This window comes from Leuciscus leuciscus, assembly GCF_965113295.1.
Source record: "Leuciscus leuciscus genome assembly, chromosome: 17".
Taxonomy (NCBI): Eukaryota; Metazoa; Chordata; class Actinopteri; order Cypriniformes; family Leuciscidae; genus Leuciscus; species Leuciscus leuciscus.
In genome coordinates, this window is record NC_138741.1 from 26,623,705 (window position 1) to 26,641,083 (window position 17,379).

Below are 17,379 nucleotides of genomic sequence, written 5' to 3' on the forward strand. Positions count from 1 at the left end.
TTCTCCCGTATCATTTTTAATGGAAAAGCAGCTGCTTCTAAAGCTGATGTCGGATAGAGATCTCTCCCTCTTCTCTCTCGCCCTTTGAAAGCCCCTTTCTTTCTTTCGTGTGCGTGTGATTCTGGAGGGGTATTGCTTTGCTCTTTTCGTTGGCCAAGCACAATTGTGTTATTGGAGATAATTAATTCAATCCCCATCAGAAGGTATTAGGAGCGCCTTGGCCCTGTAGTGCTTTTCCAAACTCAGAATGAAAAGAGGGAGAAGAAAGGTCTACGGGTAGACCCGCTGATGGGCGCTTTGAACTAAAGGGCCGTGTTCATTGTTGTCGAAATTTTGCTCCATAAGGCTGAAGAAAGCGCCAGAGCTTTTGATGGGGCAACGAGAAATGCCACATAAGTTTGAACACTGCCTGCTGATCGCATATGTTAAGTCTGGCTCGTTTAAAGACGCGCGCTATAATTGCACAATGCAACGTAAAGGTCGCGTTATAGAAATAAAACCTTTCGGATGTTGCTCTGTACAATCACTGCCCCAATTACAAACAATAAAATTCCCATGCAAATTACAGCATATCTAAATTAGACCCACGCATGTCAATATTTAAATGATATGATTATATAGGGAATTAATGCGGAGTTCGTTAACCCTGACAGTAGCCTACATTCGTTAAGAGGTTTTCCCAAAAACGTGTTAAATAATATTTATGCACAGTTGGTTGGTTCTTAGATTTTCAAGACCGCACATTAATAATGCTTTGGTTTCATTATCATCAGATTTAGTTGGCGTATAGACCATGGTTTCTATCATAAAGATTTATAAATTATTTCAAGAAAGCAATGTTTCCGAAAAAGCATTTGATTGAGGACCAAATATACATAATCAAATTTCACCTGGTGTAACTGCGACATATTAACTCGATCATGGTGCAATGTAGTTTTCCACATAATCGATCATAATGATTTCAATACAATTATTAGAATCAGTGGTACAATATTTGACATTTGTATTTTATTTATAGTTATATTTCGATTTGTATCTCAATTAATCAAGGCCACATATTTTATTTTTGTAAGCAGGTAAATTCTGTTATATTTAAAAAAAAATTTAGTTAATGAAATATAAAGCAATCAGTTTTATAATGCACCTGTCATGCGCATGAGAGAAGGTAATTTAGATTATTTAAACATGTTTTTAAATCTGTGATTTTGTTGGATCTTTACAATCAAAAAGTATGCAATTTTATTTTCTAATGCTTTTGAGTGATTATTATTTTTATTTATTTATTTTACAAATTTCAGTATCGATTATTGACATTAGTAACTTTACCATCTTTAATTAGGCTAAATATCTCTGTCGCGAGCTCTAATTCAATATCACATAAATTGACCGCACCGGACACTAATTTTGGAAACAAAATGTGGTCTTAATTTTTTATTTGAATTAAAAAATAAAAGGCAGAAATATAAGCTATATAACTTTATTTTATATGCTGCACATATCGAGATTTCTCAAGCCTGAAGTCAATTATCCATTTTATTTACGCATCGGGGGGGAATTACAAGATAATTAAATGAATTTCACGGCTACTCAGCCAAAATGCGTGTATACAAAATACCATGATCAAAGTCAAATCTGTTCAGGTTCACGTGCCCATCATGTAGGTTACGCTCCACAAAAAGATGATTTGGCCTCTCTATGATATTGTTTAAAATCCCATTTAAAACGAGATCGGATCTTTTATGAAGCGAGTCTTTGAGGCTGCGCGTGTGTTAGACTTGGATTTTCTCTTGGTCTTTTACCAACATCAAGTCAAAACCAGACGGGCTCAGCCAAAAGCTGGCTTTGAGAGCAGACAGACTATATTAAAGAATTTAATCGGATTCAAAATAGCATCTATTTCTATTTTATTTCAGGTATTATTGAAGTTATTGAGCATGCATTGATTGGACATAAAATAATGCACACACAAAAACAATTTAAAAATACGAAAGAGAATCAATTATTTCTAAAAACGAAATGAACTAAAATCATGTATTCTTAAAAAAATAAATATCAAGTTTTTAACCAATAGTCTTAGGATAATTGCTAATGTAATTTCACTAAGAAAAAAAAATGCATGCATGAACCTTTGTATAAAAATATCACAAACGTTTTGCTTGATTAAGAAATACATATTTTATTCACAATGCATTTCCACCTCGGATTAATTTATTTCAATACAAGATTGGGAAGTGTTTTTTGTTTTTTTTAAAGTTTTTTTTTGTCCAAACGAGGTAAGTAACCCCCAAAAATAATGAGTAAAATGACAACATTCAAATACATCTGCAACAGACAAGGGGCTTCGCTTTTATACCAGCAACAAGACCAAAAGTTGACCTTCATTCGTGCACGCTGTAACAATGGGGAACTACAAGTTTGGGGGGGGGGGGGGGGGGGGGGGGGGGGGGGGGATCACAACAAGTATTTTACAAGCTCAAAAATTATTTTAAATACACTAGCAATGATTTGTAACTGGGATATACAGTCATTGGAAACACTTTACAATATTTTATTATACACATACACATTTTGTTATATTTTAAAGTAACAGTTCTTTTGCACCAAGTGCATGCAAAAAAAATAAAATAAAGTTTTTTTTTCCCCCATTAGTCGGCAACTGACTAAGACGTATTAAGAACAGGCCTGGAATACACACCTTGGTAGTAAGAGGCCTCTAAAGCCGAAGGGTCCATGCTGGCTCTCCCGGCCATGGGCAAGCTGGAAGACATCCCTGAGCCATAGGAGGAATATTGCAACGCTTGTTCATAGGCTTTCAATTCCAGTTTATGCTGTTGCTCTGAAGAGGACATTAAATTATTGATGGAAAACGGGTGGTTGAAGGAGTAATGAGGGTCTCCTTTGAGGTGCAGCTGGGGTTCGTGGGCCATAGAGTGCAGCGAGGACAGGGACGTGGACACGGGGTGCACCTGTGGGCCGGTGCTCTTCAGTTCAGAGTTAGCGGTGCTACCGCTCCTGTGGTCCAAACTGGGAGGACTGGACGACTGGTTCGAGGAGGTTATGGAGCTGGAGTCCAGATGCACAGGTTTGCTGCTGGTGCTGTCACTGGCCGGTGAGCCAGAGCCGCTCGAATGCTCTCTCTTTCCGTCAGACCTCTTTCCATCGGGTAACTTTTTGTCGCATTTAAAGCGCTTCTGTCTTCGCAGGTAACAGCCATTCTCAAACATATTCCCAGAATCTGGATGCAGGGCCCAGTAGGAGCCTTTTCCCGGCTTGTCGGGTGACCTGGACACTTTGACGAAACAGTCGTTGAAGGATAACGAGTGTCTGATGGAGTTCTGCCACCTTTGCTGGTTCTGACGGTAGTAGGGGAACAGGTCCATTATCCACTGGTAAATCTCACTCAAGGTAAGCATTTTGCTGGGTGCCTGCTGGATGGCCATCGTGATGAGGGAGATGTAGGAGTAGGGCGGTTTGGCGTGCGGGTAACTTCTCCTGAAGGTCTTGTTGTCTCTGGCCCGGTTGAGGTTGGGTTGCGCGTATGTCATGGAGCTCATGGTGGGGCTCATGCTGGAGTAGGGGTTCAGCGCGTTCATGGAGCTGTGCTGAGCCGTCATGGCGTTCAGGTTGGACGGGCTGAGCGCGTTGCCCATGCTCGACACGCCGCCGCCCATTCCGTTCATGTGGCCGGTGGCGCCCGGGGGCATCCCGGCCATGGTGCCCGGGCTCAGACCGGCACTCAGCGCTGGGTTCGCATAGGACATGTTAAAAGAACTGGAAGTCATATTCCCACTGGTGGACATGCTCATGTAACTGTTCATATTATTCATGGAGCTCAGCCCAGCGTTCATGCTGCTGTTCGTCATGGGAGAATAGACCTAAAAGAAAGAAAGAAATCGTAATACATTTGTATTCAGCACTTTTATTCGTATAGAGTGTAGTAATTTAGCATCTTTTCTCTAAGACAATAATGTAGCCTAGTTTCCCCCCTTTTTTTTTTTCTTTTACAAAAAATAATTAATTAAAAAAATATATATTGAAAAAAAATCAGGCTAACACCATTAAACATTGTGAGAACATACATTTGAATTTTGAATCTAAATGTAACGTTTTTATTTTAAGTTATTTTTAAAATAACGAAATATTGAATGTGGATTCGCTGATGCACGATAAAAACGTAGGGCTTTTATCGCGTTAAATTTAATTAAATGTAATTTTGCAATGACTCAAATTGAACGAGGCAAAACAGAATCTTGCAATGGAAATGTGTGACGCATATAATCGATAATAAATAGAATAAAAATAGCTCAGTCAGATAACAATTTCAGATAGTTTATATTATCTCTATAGAAAATTATGTTTTAAAAACTCTTCCAAGACTATTGTGACTATTGTCACTTGCAATGGCATCACTACTGCCACCAAGTGGGTTAATCAATGGCTGATATTTTCTTCAGCTCCAGACAACAATTCTTTAGAATATGTTTTACATTTAATTCCTCCGTTTTAAAAGTGGTTTAGCGTAAGCCTCAGTTTGAGTCTGTTGATCTATTATTCGCTTGCATGCAGATACAAACTTTCTGACTATCCCAGCAGCTCAGAGTGGCAGTAATAATAATAGTCTCTCACCTCTTGTGCATCATTATAGTAGCTGCTCCAGTCTGGAGTTTCGTGTCCTTCCATTTTCACTGCGCCTAACATTATGGAGGAAATCCGCAGCTCGTGCACATGCAGTTCCAGACTCACAGCGCGCGCGTGTGTGAGTGTATGTGTGCGTGTGCGTCCTGGCACCGCGCGCAGTCACTGGTGGGATGTTGTGCGTGGCTTTGGGTAAAGTGAGGAAATGTTGGGACCGAACTGGAGATCTTCCCCTGCCTGTTACGTAGAACACGGTACAGCCCACTTTCTGTGTCTCATTTGCCTGGATCTCTCTCCTGCTTCCAGGAACACGTCTACTCTGCTGTTTTTAAATAGGAATGACCCGTGTGTTTTATTGCACAATACTATTACCTGAAAAAAGGTTTAAAAAAACGAATAATCTTTTAATTTAAACTCTATTAGAATAAACACATTATGATGAATAATATTGAATATGCGATACATTTTTTGGCACATTGTATTTTTAATTTAATTTTAAATGGAAACATTTTAAATTATTTAAGGATTTTATTATATTGTTTTTTCTTTTCTTTCTTTTTCCCCCCCAAATTAAGGGTAGGACTTACTTTATAGCTTTAATTAATGAATCCAGCATTCTAATGTTATAGGCCTATAAAAAATAAATAAAATAAAAAAAAGTGTTATGAATTCAAATGAAATGAGTGATCTTGTAAAGTGTAAATATAATTAATGTAATAGGCCTAGTAATATTATATGTTATGTAACATATTAAGTTATATCTTTCAGCAATTTTAGAAAACATTAATGATAACATGTTCATACAAAACATATGAATCTAGCTTTTTGAATATACATAAATACATGATCTGTTAAGCATTATTTAATGTTGTAATATTGATTTATGTTATTCATGAACGCTATTAATAGTGACTTGCAATCATTTTACATTTAAAATTACATTTTAACTTTATATTCTTTCTAATCCATAATATAGAATGTTATTATAAAGTGTTATCAGATAATCACAAAAAATATGTGGATGCTGTATATTTAAATATCAAAATGTATGAACATATATGAATTCTATCATAACTATAGGCCTGTTTGAACAGTTTATTTAAATACTTAACAAATCATGTAATGTATTTCATTTGTGAATTTCAGAAATGGTGTCACCAAGAAGCTTCACAGAATAGCAGAAGAAATATTACAAACTTGCAATAACTTTGCAGCCTATTCATTTTGGTACTGAAGCCAGGTGTTTAGGAAGGACCTGGAAACCCCACCATCTCCCTCCTTTTATTTCTCAGATGAACAAGAGGTCACATTTCCCAGTGTACACCTGCTAATGAGCGAATGACAGCACTGATCATCCACTTACAGCGGATTATCTCCAGTGATCTCTCACACCATTAGAGCACAGATCGATTCCTCACAGGACGGAGGGAAATGGCCCTTGAAGCAAAGAACATTAGACCATGTCAAAGCCCCCATGAGACAGAGAGAGAGAGGGAGAGGGAGAGAGAGAGAGAGGTAGAGGGAGCGATAGCGATGCTATCAGGACTGTCTTGTCAGTAGATTTAATGCATGATTTATAAAATAATAGGCCTATAAAAACTGCCTAACAAACAGTGCATTTTATTAGATAGGCCTATTTATGCTATACTAAAAATTTCTTTTGTGCAGCAATTTTGTGTTCTTATCAAAAATAAAAGTAAAAAAATGGCAAGGTTCTTTGGAGATAATAAAGTTCTTCAGATCAATAGTTTAAAGTACCGGCTGGTATGGTTTTCTTGAGAACTAGAGAATAAAAAGTACTTTTTTGGATTTTAAAATCAAAATTAGAATGTAAAACCATTTTGATTCTAATTGGAACCTTTATTTTGAACGCACATTTAATCTGTTACTTCTTTCTCTCTCTCTCTCTCTCTCTCTCTCTATTCTGTGATTGTGTAAATAGAAAGGCATCTTTGCACTATAGCTCACCATGATTACCATTTCAGTTTGTTCTGCAGATCTGAACATTTGAGTGCACTCTTTTATTGGCATCGATTGCTTCATGAAGAACCTTTAACATTCATGGAACCTTTCCATTCCACAAAAGGTTCTTTATAGTTTAAAAGGGTTCTTAGAATTTTAGAATGTTCTTCGCACTAAGGGGGGAAATTATTCTTTTAACAACTGTTCACTGAAGCTGAAAGGTTTTTGGGGGGAACCGAAAATGGTTCTTCAATGTATTGATGCTAAAACACCTATTGGGACCTTCATTTTTTTAGAGTGTGGTTGAAGGGTTTTATTGCCGTTCTAGCAGCCAGTAAGTACTATATGCGTAAAAAATGCATGCATGAAAAAATATATAGGCCTATATATATTAACATCAAGATAATTATCTACTTGATCATGATCTTATTGTGCAGATTTTCACTGGGAGCCCTGGCACGCGCACGGGGACGGTCGGTTGCTAGGAGACGCTGCCTGGCGTTTCCCTGTTTGAGTTTCTGAGGTAAAAAGCTGCAGTTATTTTTCAGCAAATAGTTAGAACAATTTTATTTGAAGTTGATTTTCTGGCGGGAATACATAAATGAAAAGGTAAGGTGCTTTTAAAGATTACCTTTTTAATGATTTATTAAGATTTATTGTGTCACAGCGCGAAAAGAGCAACTTTTGAGCATGCGGGCTAGCCGGCTAACTATAGCGTCCATAGCTTTTTTGACTGTAAAACTGCAGTTTCTGTTCTTTCGAAACTATTTAAAAATAAATAATATTTATGCAGCGAGAATGTATAATGATTATTTCATGGGAGTCAGAAAAGAAAATGAGGATAAATAATAAAACATTGCAAAATAGCTCGAACTGAACTGTTGGACAAAATCATGTAAAAAATATTAAAAAAAAATATTTTGCAAATATAACGTTAAGTTAGCTCTTTTACCAGTCTCGACATAAATGTTATTGCTTATTTTTTAAATGAGGCAACACGTATTTCTTCTCATTTTAAACGTATTTGTTTCAAAAATCGTAAGTATAATGTGATTAATAGCCTAATAAAAGATATTGCTGGTTTAACTTAAAAAAATAAGTTACCTGGTTCATTAAAATGAAAGATTTAAGTTAATGCAATGAAGATTGATTTAATAAATAGAAACTTTTCCTTTTTGATTTCCAGGATTTCCAGTATACGAAACCCTTATGAATCCAATCAGAACAGAAGACTAATTCCTTACCTTGTCAGGTAAGACCTGTCATCACAGATTTACCTCCCATCCTGACAAAACCCAGCTGTGTTGAGTCTCAAATAGACTTTCACTTTCCTCTCCTCTGCAAACTGCCCCCTAAATCCATGTCTCAACAAAGACCAACAAAATGAGCCGGGGTCAGAGCACAAGCCCAAACATTTCCTCCATTGACAAATCCGTGAACACAATGGCTCTTCCAAAACTTAAAGCCAGGCATGGGATTGTCAGAAAGCCAGTCATAGCCTCTCTCGCAGGGACCACCAAAGCAGTATCCTTGTCCCAAAGGCCACAACCTCCTGCTAAGCCCAGATCAGAGTGGTCCTTATCAGCAGGTGGATCTTACAAACTTAACACACTTGCTCAGCAGGTCTCAGGTGAGAAGAAAACCTCCAGCGCTCACCAGTCCACTATCTGTGAAAGACAGAACCAGCGGGACTCGGGCAGCTCTAATGACAATGAGGCATCAAGCTCTGTGAATTCAGCACAGAATGGGCATATAGGAGTGCAGAGAGGAAAGACTGAACAATTCTGGGAGCCTCATGAGCATCAAACTCTCTCCAAACACAGCAGCTCCCAGAGTCACACCAGCAGCGCTGGCTCCAGCACCATCCAAAGTGTCAAATCCACCTCTGATCTGCTGGAGGAAGCCAGAACTATTGCTGGACTCCAGCAGCCAGATGAGGTTGACCAGCAGAGGGCGCCAAATGAGAGCTTGGCAGACTCATTAGTGATGGACATACCTGTAGTAGAGGATGACAGTGCTGCAACTTTCTCTGACCAAGCAACGGTACATTCGATCGAAAGAGAAGCTGGAAACAACTGCAGCTCTGATGATGAGGTTAGCTGTTTATTTTATTTTATTTTATTTTATTTTATTTTATTTTATTTTATTTTATTTTATTTTATTTTATTTTATTTTTTGTCATATTGAACACAGCTGAACACATTTAAGCAGCTTCAACCTCACAAACATAAACATTTTTATAAAACAGAAAACATCACAAACATTGCGAAAACATCACAAACCCCGGGCATTTATAGTAATTCATTTGGAAAGAGAAGTTGGACACAGCTACTTTATTATTTTATTATTTATTAATTTATTATTAGCAGCTGAGCACCAAAGGTGCGTAGGCACCTATTGTATCTGTTAGTGTTCTTCTTCTTCTTCTTCTTCTTCTTCTTCTTCTTCTTCTTCTTCTTCTTCGTTGTCGTCATCTTCCACTCTTGAGTCTATGGCAGCCTGTAAAACTGCTTGTGGGAATATGATGAAATGTGGCACACAGATAGAGGACAGTCTGAACATTAACTAGTCAAGTCAAGTCATCTTTATTTTTCTAGCGCTTTATACAATACAGATTTTTTCAAAGCAACTTTACCGTGATAAACAGAAAAATAATGATTCAATGATGCAAACAGTTCAATTCTGCAGCTCTAAAAAGAAAAAAAGAGTAATTTTTCAGCTGAAGTCAGTTAGTTCAGTGTTGAACCAGATCCATTCTAAAGATAATCAGTTATTAAATTACAGTGGTTCAATTCAGCTATAAAGCAGCTCTGCAGAAAAAAGTGATATCATTATCCAGCTCAGTTCAGTTCTCATCAAATAGTGTCAGTGCTGTCATGTCAATAATATTATTGAATATTAAGTGTCCCCAATTAAGCAAGCCAGAGGCAACAGTGGCAAGGAAGCCAAACTCCATAAGGTGAGACCAGGGTCAGTTGGGGAACCAGTTCTCCTCTGGCCAAATGGAGCATCTTGGGCCCTGTCCCAAATGGCACCCTAAGCACTCGCGGTCTTCCTATGAGTCCGCACTTTCGTGACGTAACGCCGCTTTGACTGCTGGGAAGATGTCTGCTGTAGAGTTTGCTTCAGTGCGGGCTCAGCAAAAGTGCGGTTTGAGGGCGCAAAGGGGGGCGCTTGCGAGCACCCTTCTGAAACCTAACATGACAAATGGGACACTCTACGGTCTCATGGACTTAACGGACACACAAACGCGGCAGCCATTGTAACTCCACAAGACCGAAAGTGCATATGAAGTGTGCCATTTGGGACAGGGCCTTGGTGTCATTTAATTCCAGGCAGTCTCTAACTCATTCTCTAGCGCCACCAACTGTCCAAAGTTGCTAATACCTTTTGAATCATAAGGGCTAGATTTTTTTTTTTGCATCCCAATTCACCTTCTTATACTATGCCCTAGTAGCCTACTGTTTTTGTAAAGAAACAGTACAAACTTTTGAGTGTGTCGCAGAAGAGTAGGCAAGTTTTGGGTCATACTACTTCATCATAACTGCTTCTTTAACGGACAGCTCTGTCATTTAGGTACACGCATCCTGTCACCTGTCATCCTGTCACGCATCCTGTCACCTGTCAATCATCTTGTCACAGTTAAAATCCTCCACATCTATCTATAAATTACAGAAACGTCTGTCTGTCAGTATGTCTGTCTGTGTGCCTGTTATTCGCATATCTCTCGAACCGTTAGTCCGATGGATTTCAAACTTGACAGGTGTCTCGCTACGGGCACGAGTAAGTGCAGTGCCAAGTTTTAAGATGTTTGGATTAGAAATGCAAAAGATATCGGTAAATATATCGGTAAAAGAAGCACTTAGAAGGTTGTGGTTTAAAAATAAACATTCTGACATTAGAGGGTTGTATCGGTCAAAGAAGCCCCAAGAAGGTTGTGGTTTAAAAATAATCATTCTGACATAAACAGCTACAGTCAGCTACACTGTTTACTTCTGAATATTATATTTTATTCACGGCCATCATTTGTGTAAGGGTTAATGCCCGACGAGGTGTCCATTGTCAGGTATTAATGGATGACGGCGAGGCGTGAACCGTCCGACGTGCCTCCGCCGAAGTCCATTAATACCTGCAGAGCCGATCCTGACCTCCCTGGGGCCCTAAGCAAAATTCTGTTTAGGGGCCCTCATACCTGACCCGTGAGCCATGAACCATTTGCCATTGCCACACAGTCACACCTGACACCCCAGTGTTCCCACTACAATCCCTCCTTTAACTAGTTGTAGCGAAAATGTAATTCCTGATATCAGAAGACATTGTTACTAGTAAAAAGTTCATTCTTAATATCAAGAATTCACATTTTAAATAGTACAAATTGAATTATTGATATCAAAAATGCATAATTATCCTGTGAATGAATAAAAGCTAAAATGGCGCCATAGCATGTCACTGTGTTTTAAATGATAAAAGTAATTCTTGATACTCTTGATTCTTGATGGTTATTATTTACTGAGGGATGTGCATCCATATTGACCAGAATCTCCAGCCAATCAACATTTTTAATTCAATGGAGCCTATCAATAGTCAATGTCAATACATTGCTTTCCATATTGCATTTGGGCAGAGTTGTAACTAAACCTTGACTGAGCGACTAGATAATCATCGTCTTGTTTTAAAACTATAATGAGGAGTGCCATCACGCCCGTATTGTACTGGTCCTGACTCACAACAGATGTTTCTGCTGGAAAGTGCGCGTTTCATTTCATGCACGTGCATATGATATGATCGCATGTAAACGCGCGACGCGGTTCTCTTTTCCGAGCTGCAGTTTATAAACAAACACCGTTTTCCTTTGTCGTTTATTAAACATAATAAATCAACTCACATCAACTTAACTTTAGCCTACTGTTCTTTGCTGACATCAAACTTTGAGAGGAGAGTCACAAGTCTGCCTGATAACTGTTGCCGCAATGAACTCTTATGGTGTTGTTTTCTCTCTCTTTTCGTGACCATAAGGATAGTTCCGCTTCATTTTCTCATCGATATTGTAAACATTGATTGACGCGCTTTGACACGAGGGGGAGGCGGGGCCTTGAGTAATTTGCGGGGCCCTACGCACTTTGCGTAGTGTGCGTATAGGGCTGATTTGCTCTGAATACCTGACAAACAGCCTGCTTCCTGAATCGTCGAGTTCACTGTGTAGCCTGCTCCCTGAATCATCGAGTTCACTGTGTAGCCTGCTCCCTGAATCGTTGTGCTTATTTTTTATATTTGTGGATGTTAACTGAATCTGTAAGTCACCTACGCTGTTTACTTCTGTATATTATATCTATCTATAAATTACGGGAACGTCTTTCTGTCTGTGTGTGTGTGTGGGTGTTATTCGCATATCTCTCGAACTGTTAGTCCGATGGATTTCAAACTTGACAGGTGTCTTGCTACGTGCATGAGTAAGTGCAGTGCCAAGTTGTTTGGATTAGAATTGCAAAAGATATCGTTAAATATATATCTGTAAAAGAAGCACACACTGGCTTTTGTCGCTCTAGCAGCTGGCCCCTCCCCCTCTCACCACTGCACACTGAGTGAGCACAGCTGGCCCCTCCCCCTCTCACACTGCACACTGAGTGAGCACAGCTGGCCCCTCCCCCTCTCACACTGCACACTGAGTGAGCACAGCTGGCCCCTCCCCCTCTCACCACTGCACACTGAGTGAGCACAGCTGGCCCCTCCCCCTCTCACACTGCACACTGAGTGAGCACAGCTGGCCCCTCCCCCTCTCACACTGCACACTGAGTGAGCACAGCTGGCCCCTCCCCCTCTCACCACTGCACACTGAGTGAGCACAGCTGGCCCCTCCCCCTCTCACCACTGCACACTGAGTGAGCATAGCTGGCCCCTCCCCCTCTCACACTGCACACTGAGCAAAGCTGGCCCCTCCCCCTCTCACACTGCACACTGAGTGAGCACAGCTGGCCCCTCCCCCTCTCACACTGCACACTGAGTGAGCACAGCTGGCCCCTCCCCCTCTCACCACTGCACACTGAGTGAGCACAGCTGGCCCCTCCCCCTCTCACCACTGCACACTGAGTGAGCACAGCTGGCCCCTCCCCCTCTCACACTGCACACTGAGTGAGCACAGCTGGCCCCTCCCCCTCTCACACTGCACACTGAGTGAGCACAGCTGGCCCCTCCCCCTCTCACACTGCACACTGAGTGAGCACAGCCCAGGACCAGAGACAGAGAGGGTCGAAGAAAGCAACTGTGGCGTTAAGTCTAACATTAAGTCCATCATTAAGGGGCGTTTTCTCGGAGTTCACTGTGTAGCCTGCTCCCTGAATCGTGTAGTTACATTTTCCATATTTATTGTATGTCATTATGTCAGTATCATCAGTATTTGCTTTCTACCATGCACAAATAAAAATGTCACTGAACTTTTGCTGTGTAATTGTAACAATGAGCACTCAAACACACCAAACCAACAATTTCCAAAAACTGATTTTGCATGGGCATTTTGCACTAGTTCAATTTAATTTCGGAGAGAAATATAGCTGCACGTTAATCTGCCAGTCGTGGGTCTTTCACGCAGAGAACTCTCCTCATGTGTTTGTATTTTGCATAATAATGCATTTAAGTTAATGACCAAACATATCTTTACAGAAGTTCACAATGCTGTTGCAGATGATATATGCAAATATGTGGATAACATCAAATAAATATATATTTTCTTCTGGTTAGATACCAATTATTAATCACCCTTTTTATAAAACGGATAGTTCCAGTCCTTGATTCTGATTGGTTGAGCCGCTGTAAATTACTCAACAAACATACACCTGTGACTGCATTACATTAGTATTACTGCGCAACTGCCGTTTGTGATTCTTTGTTGCTACATGCGTTTACTATGCAAGATTACCCAAACTGCTTAGGGACAGCGTCAGTCTGCAAAGCATAAATCTTTCATCTGAATCACTGCGATAAAACATAACAAGTGTAACATAACAGTAAAATAATTCTAAGGGTTGCTGTCAGTTTTAGAAATCCCAGAGGCAACAAAGGAGCAACACTTGTTTGCTTTTCAAGGTGAGCTTGTGGCGACAATATATTTTATGAAGAGTCATTGCAGTGAGGAGTTTTGTAGCATTTCCTATTAGTACATCTTGATGGGTAAAGTCATAGGCTTGGAATGACAATGGTGTTAATGATATGCTCATGTGTATTTTCCTTCAGGGGCCAACTCAAAGGGACACATCAGTACCACACGTATGTCGGCCAAAAGAAAAACGTTCCCCAAGACCAATGTGCCATCCATCTGTGTCATCTGATGTCTACAAGAAAGCTGAGTCAGTTTTACAGAAGGACTCTGAGTTTGGCTGTGATGATGGAGGACTCAAGGATCTCTTATCCCAGGTAAACTCATTACACACTAAGTTTGTTTTCAAATAACTATGAGCAAAATTACAGATGTTTAATGTATTAATAAATACATGAATGTTGCCACAATCCTTGTAATAGAAACTAGTTTGTATATATTTTTTATATTTTTAAGGTGACCAATGAAGATATAATAATGGCCCATGGATATAGCTTGACTCCGATTCAGAGAGCTGAAAGGACATCCCGTCAGACCAAAACCATTCAAGGCCTTTCACTACTTGCAACCTGGACACCTAAAAAAGAGTATAAAATATATAAAATATCTTGAGACATACTGTGGCCATAAGTATTTGGACACTCAAGCCATACTTATTGAATGCATTTAGTTGCATTCAATAACAAACTATCAAAGAAAGTGTCATCTGTGTTTAAATGAAGCAGGATCTTTATTTTTAATCACTGATGATTTTTAGTGGATGTATCAGTTCAAACAGTGTTCATCACATTAACTACGAACATATTCCACTAACCGTTTACAAGCACAAAGTGTCCAATTCTTTTTTGTTCTATATTGCATCATTTCAAACCTAACAAATAATAGTTTTTTTTGAAAATGTGCTAATGCTATCCTTTGTATAAAAAAAAAAGAAAGAATACTTTTAAAAAGAGTACTCAATACAGACATATTATACTCTACATTCGGTTCGCACAAAGTACATTCTATTAATGTTTTCTGACCATTAATAGCATGTAATATGTAATTAAATGAAAATGTTTTATAGTTAAAATTTATATTAAATGCAATTAGTTTACCTAAATAGACATTAAAATAAACATACTTATTTAAAGCATCACAAAAGATTATTAAAACTTAATGATTTTGTAATACACTTTAATTTTAATGCACTTTAAAGTAAAACAAATTAAAAGTAAACATTAAATGTGCAGTTTTTAAACAAGTACTTAAGTGTGTTAAAAAAGCAATCATGAAAAGTGTACTCTCTTTAAGTACACTTAAGTGGCATTCTATTTCATAAAAATTATATGTAAGTACAGTTTTAAAAATATATATACAGTACAAGTGCACATTCAACACAATTAAGCACATTTCTTTTTCACTAGGGATGGTCCTTTTAAAATACATTTACATTTATGCATTTGGCAGACGCTTTTATCCAAAGCGACTTACATTGCATTCAAGGTACACATTTTACATTTTGTCAGTTCTTAGATGTAGATGTAGATGTAGTTTTGATGTTTTGCAAATAATTCATTGTCATTCAGACATTTTTAAGTAAGACGTCAATGTCCAAATACTTTTGAGGCTGCTATATACTTAGTTGTATGCATTATGACGCTATGGTTCACTAATCTATGTGTTGATATATTGGCATGTTCCACTTGCTATCAGCATGTCAATCTCTCAACGCGTCACTAGCGGAAGAGCGCAGAGGGTGGCCTTGGCCGCAAATGATCATCTAGTTTCACGCTACCTGAGAAGAGCGTCCAAAAGCTGTCATCAGCTCCCCCTCAGCTCTATTTAGGGAGCAGTAACACAGCGAGTAATTGCCCCGTCACTTACTCCACTCATCTGTGCTGCGGGTCTGTCTGGAGCCAGCGCACCCACGCATCCCTCCTCCCAACCTCTCCGGCACTCACCTGAGAGCTGATAACGCAAGATTTACTACCTGCACGGCTGGACCTGCGCCACTCCCTCGCTCTTGAAAAAGGGCCTTTTAATTACTAGCTTTTTCCAGTCACGAGGGTCACTGAAAGGTTCCTGTTGGACGCGGTTGAGAGGGTTTATATGAGAGCCGCCTGCCTACGGGGTAGATGGATAGCGGGGCAGGTTGAAGGTTCCTCCTTACGGTTCAGGAATGTTTTTTTTCAGCGCAGGCAGGGCCAGTGACTTTGGTGTGACCTTCTAGGTCTTTCGTTGAGGCTTAACCGTGCCAGAGTGGGGTGATAAATCTAGCTTGTCACAGGCCTTAGTGAACGAAACGTACTCAATAAATTGACGCTGTCAGTGGAGCCGTGGGGACGTGGGTGGCGGAGGGCCTCTCCTGCCTGTCTGCAGTTCGCCGAACACAAAGAGCCCACACACAAAGTCAGTTCTGAGGTCGTTTCTCCCGCTGTCTACAGTTCAAACAGTGGTGTGAAGTTATGGCAGAGACGGTCTGTGCAAATAGACTGACGCATCATCTTTTTATGGCAGAACATAGTGCCTATATCACATTGGCTTGGCACCCAAAATGGTTTACGTTTGAGGTCCAAGAAATGTTCCTGTGAGACCCTAATATTAGATTGATAGACATTTCAGTAATGAAAAAGTCTGAGACCACTGATGGAAATGCTTCTATTTAACTTTTTTTTCTTTTTTTTCAATTTATTATTATTATTCTGATACAGAAAACCTAAGATGCCATGCAATATGAATGTCTGTCTTGTTTTCTTCTGATCACATGATCATGATTCTCATGACACTTAACTGTACATAACTCACCATTCTCTCGTCAGCTACAAACCATGATATATGTTTAGGGTTGGTAAGATATTTTAATGTTTTTGAAAGAAGTCTCTTACGCTTACCAAGGCTGCATTTATTTGACCATACAATAAAACAGTAAAACTGGTACTGTAACAATTTAAAGTCACTGTTTTCTATTTGAATATATTTTAAAATGCAATTTATTCCTGTGATGCAAAGCTGAATTTTCAGCATCATTACTCCAGTCTTCAGTGTCACATGATCCTTCAGAAATCATTCTAATATGATGATTTGCTGCTTAAGAAACGTTTCTTATTATTATCCATGTTGAAAACAGCTGTGCTGCTTAATATTTTTGTGGAAACTGTGATACATTTTTTTTCAGGATTCTTTGATGAACAGAAAGGGGAAAAAATCTGTATTTATTTAAAAAAGAATTATTTTGTAACATTATAAATGTCTTTACTGTCACTTCAATTGAATGCATCCCAAAAAAAACAAAAAAAAATTATATATTTAAAAAAACAGTAGTAAAGCATGACATCTTAGGTTTTCTGTATTTTGAAGAAAATCTAATTTAAAAAAATTCCCTCTAATTGTTTGTTCTGTCCACAGTGCTGAAGGCTATAAAACCATCCACCATTTGTGTACCACTCCTGCCAGTCAAGTCGTGCCTGTTGAGCTCCAGCTTGCTTCTAGATTCTGCCACACTCAAAAACTGATCACTGCAACAGCACAGTTTAACCAGCAGAGGGAAGCACTTGGACATATATCTGTACATCCTGACACACAGAGGTATAAGCCTGGCTCTTGTTATTTCTTTTAGAGTGATTCTTATTAAAGCTCATTGATTTTCAGGTCACGATGTATAATCTCTTTTGAACTCTCCACCTGTTTGAGTCCCTCTTAAGATGTATTTC

The 17,379-nt window shown here is 39.1% G+C and overlaps 2 protein-coding genes across 3 annotated transcripts in view; one reads left to right on the forward strand and one right to left on the reverse strand.

Moving 5' to 3' along the window:
* Positions 1-2,179: 2,179 nt before the first annotated feature.
* Positions 2,180-4,880, reverse strand: foxa1 (forkhead box A1). The gene is made up of 2 exons (XM_082142350.1): positions 4,627-4,880; positions 2,180-3,875 (listed from the first exon to the last, which is right to left on the reverse strand). Exons 1-2 carry the CDS (start codon positions 4,696-4,698, stop codon positions 2,661-2,663), a joined length of 1,287 nt encoding a protein of 428 aa, XP_081998476.1. The 5' UTR covers positions 4,699-4,880; the 3' UTR covers positions 2,180-2,660.
* A 2,205-nt stretch (positions 4,881-7,085) lies between these two features.
* The window catches only part of ttc6 (tetratricopeptide repeat domain 6), a 36,480-nt gene continuing 26,186 nt past the window's right edge, over positions 7,086-17,379 (forward strand). The window contains exons 1-6 of one of the 2 annotated variants that reach the window (XM_082142272.1): positions 7,086-7,206; positions 7,784-7,849; positions 7,972-8,691; positions 13,825-14,004; positions 14,144-14,274; positions 17,075-17,254. In XM_082142272.1, the coding sequence (XP_081998398.1) occupies positions 7,981-8,691; positions 13,825-14,004; positions 14,144-14,274; positions 17,075-17,254 (1,202 nt within the window). In that variant the 5' untranslated portion in view covers positions 7,086-7,206; positions 7,784-7,849; positions 7,972-7,980. Of the gene's footprint in view, positions 7,207-7,783; positions 8,692-13,824; positions 14,005-14,143; positions 14,275-17,074; positions 17,255-17,379 lie in introns of both variants that reach the window. The other variant, XM_082142271.1, reaches the window with a different exon arrangement.

Coding starts and splice junctions, on each gene's coding strand:
- foxa1 (XM_082142350.1), bottom strand. CDS start 4,698: ATGTTAGGCGCAGTGAAAATGGAAGGACACGAAACTCCAGACTGGAGC. Junction 3,876..4,626: donor ACTATAATGATGCACAAGAG/GTGAGAGACTAT, acceptor TCTTTCTTTTAG/GTCTATTCTCCCATGACGAA.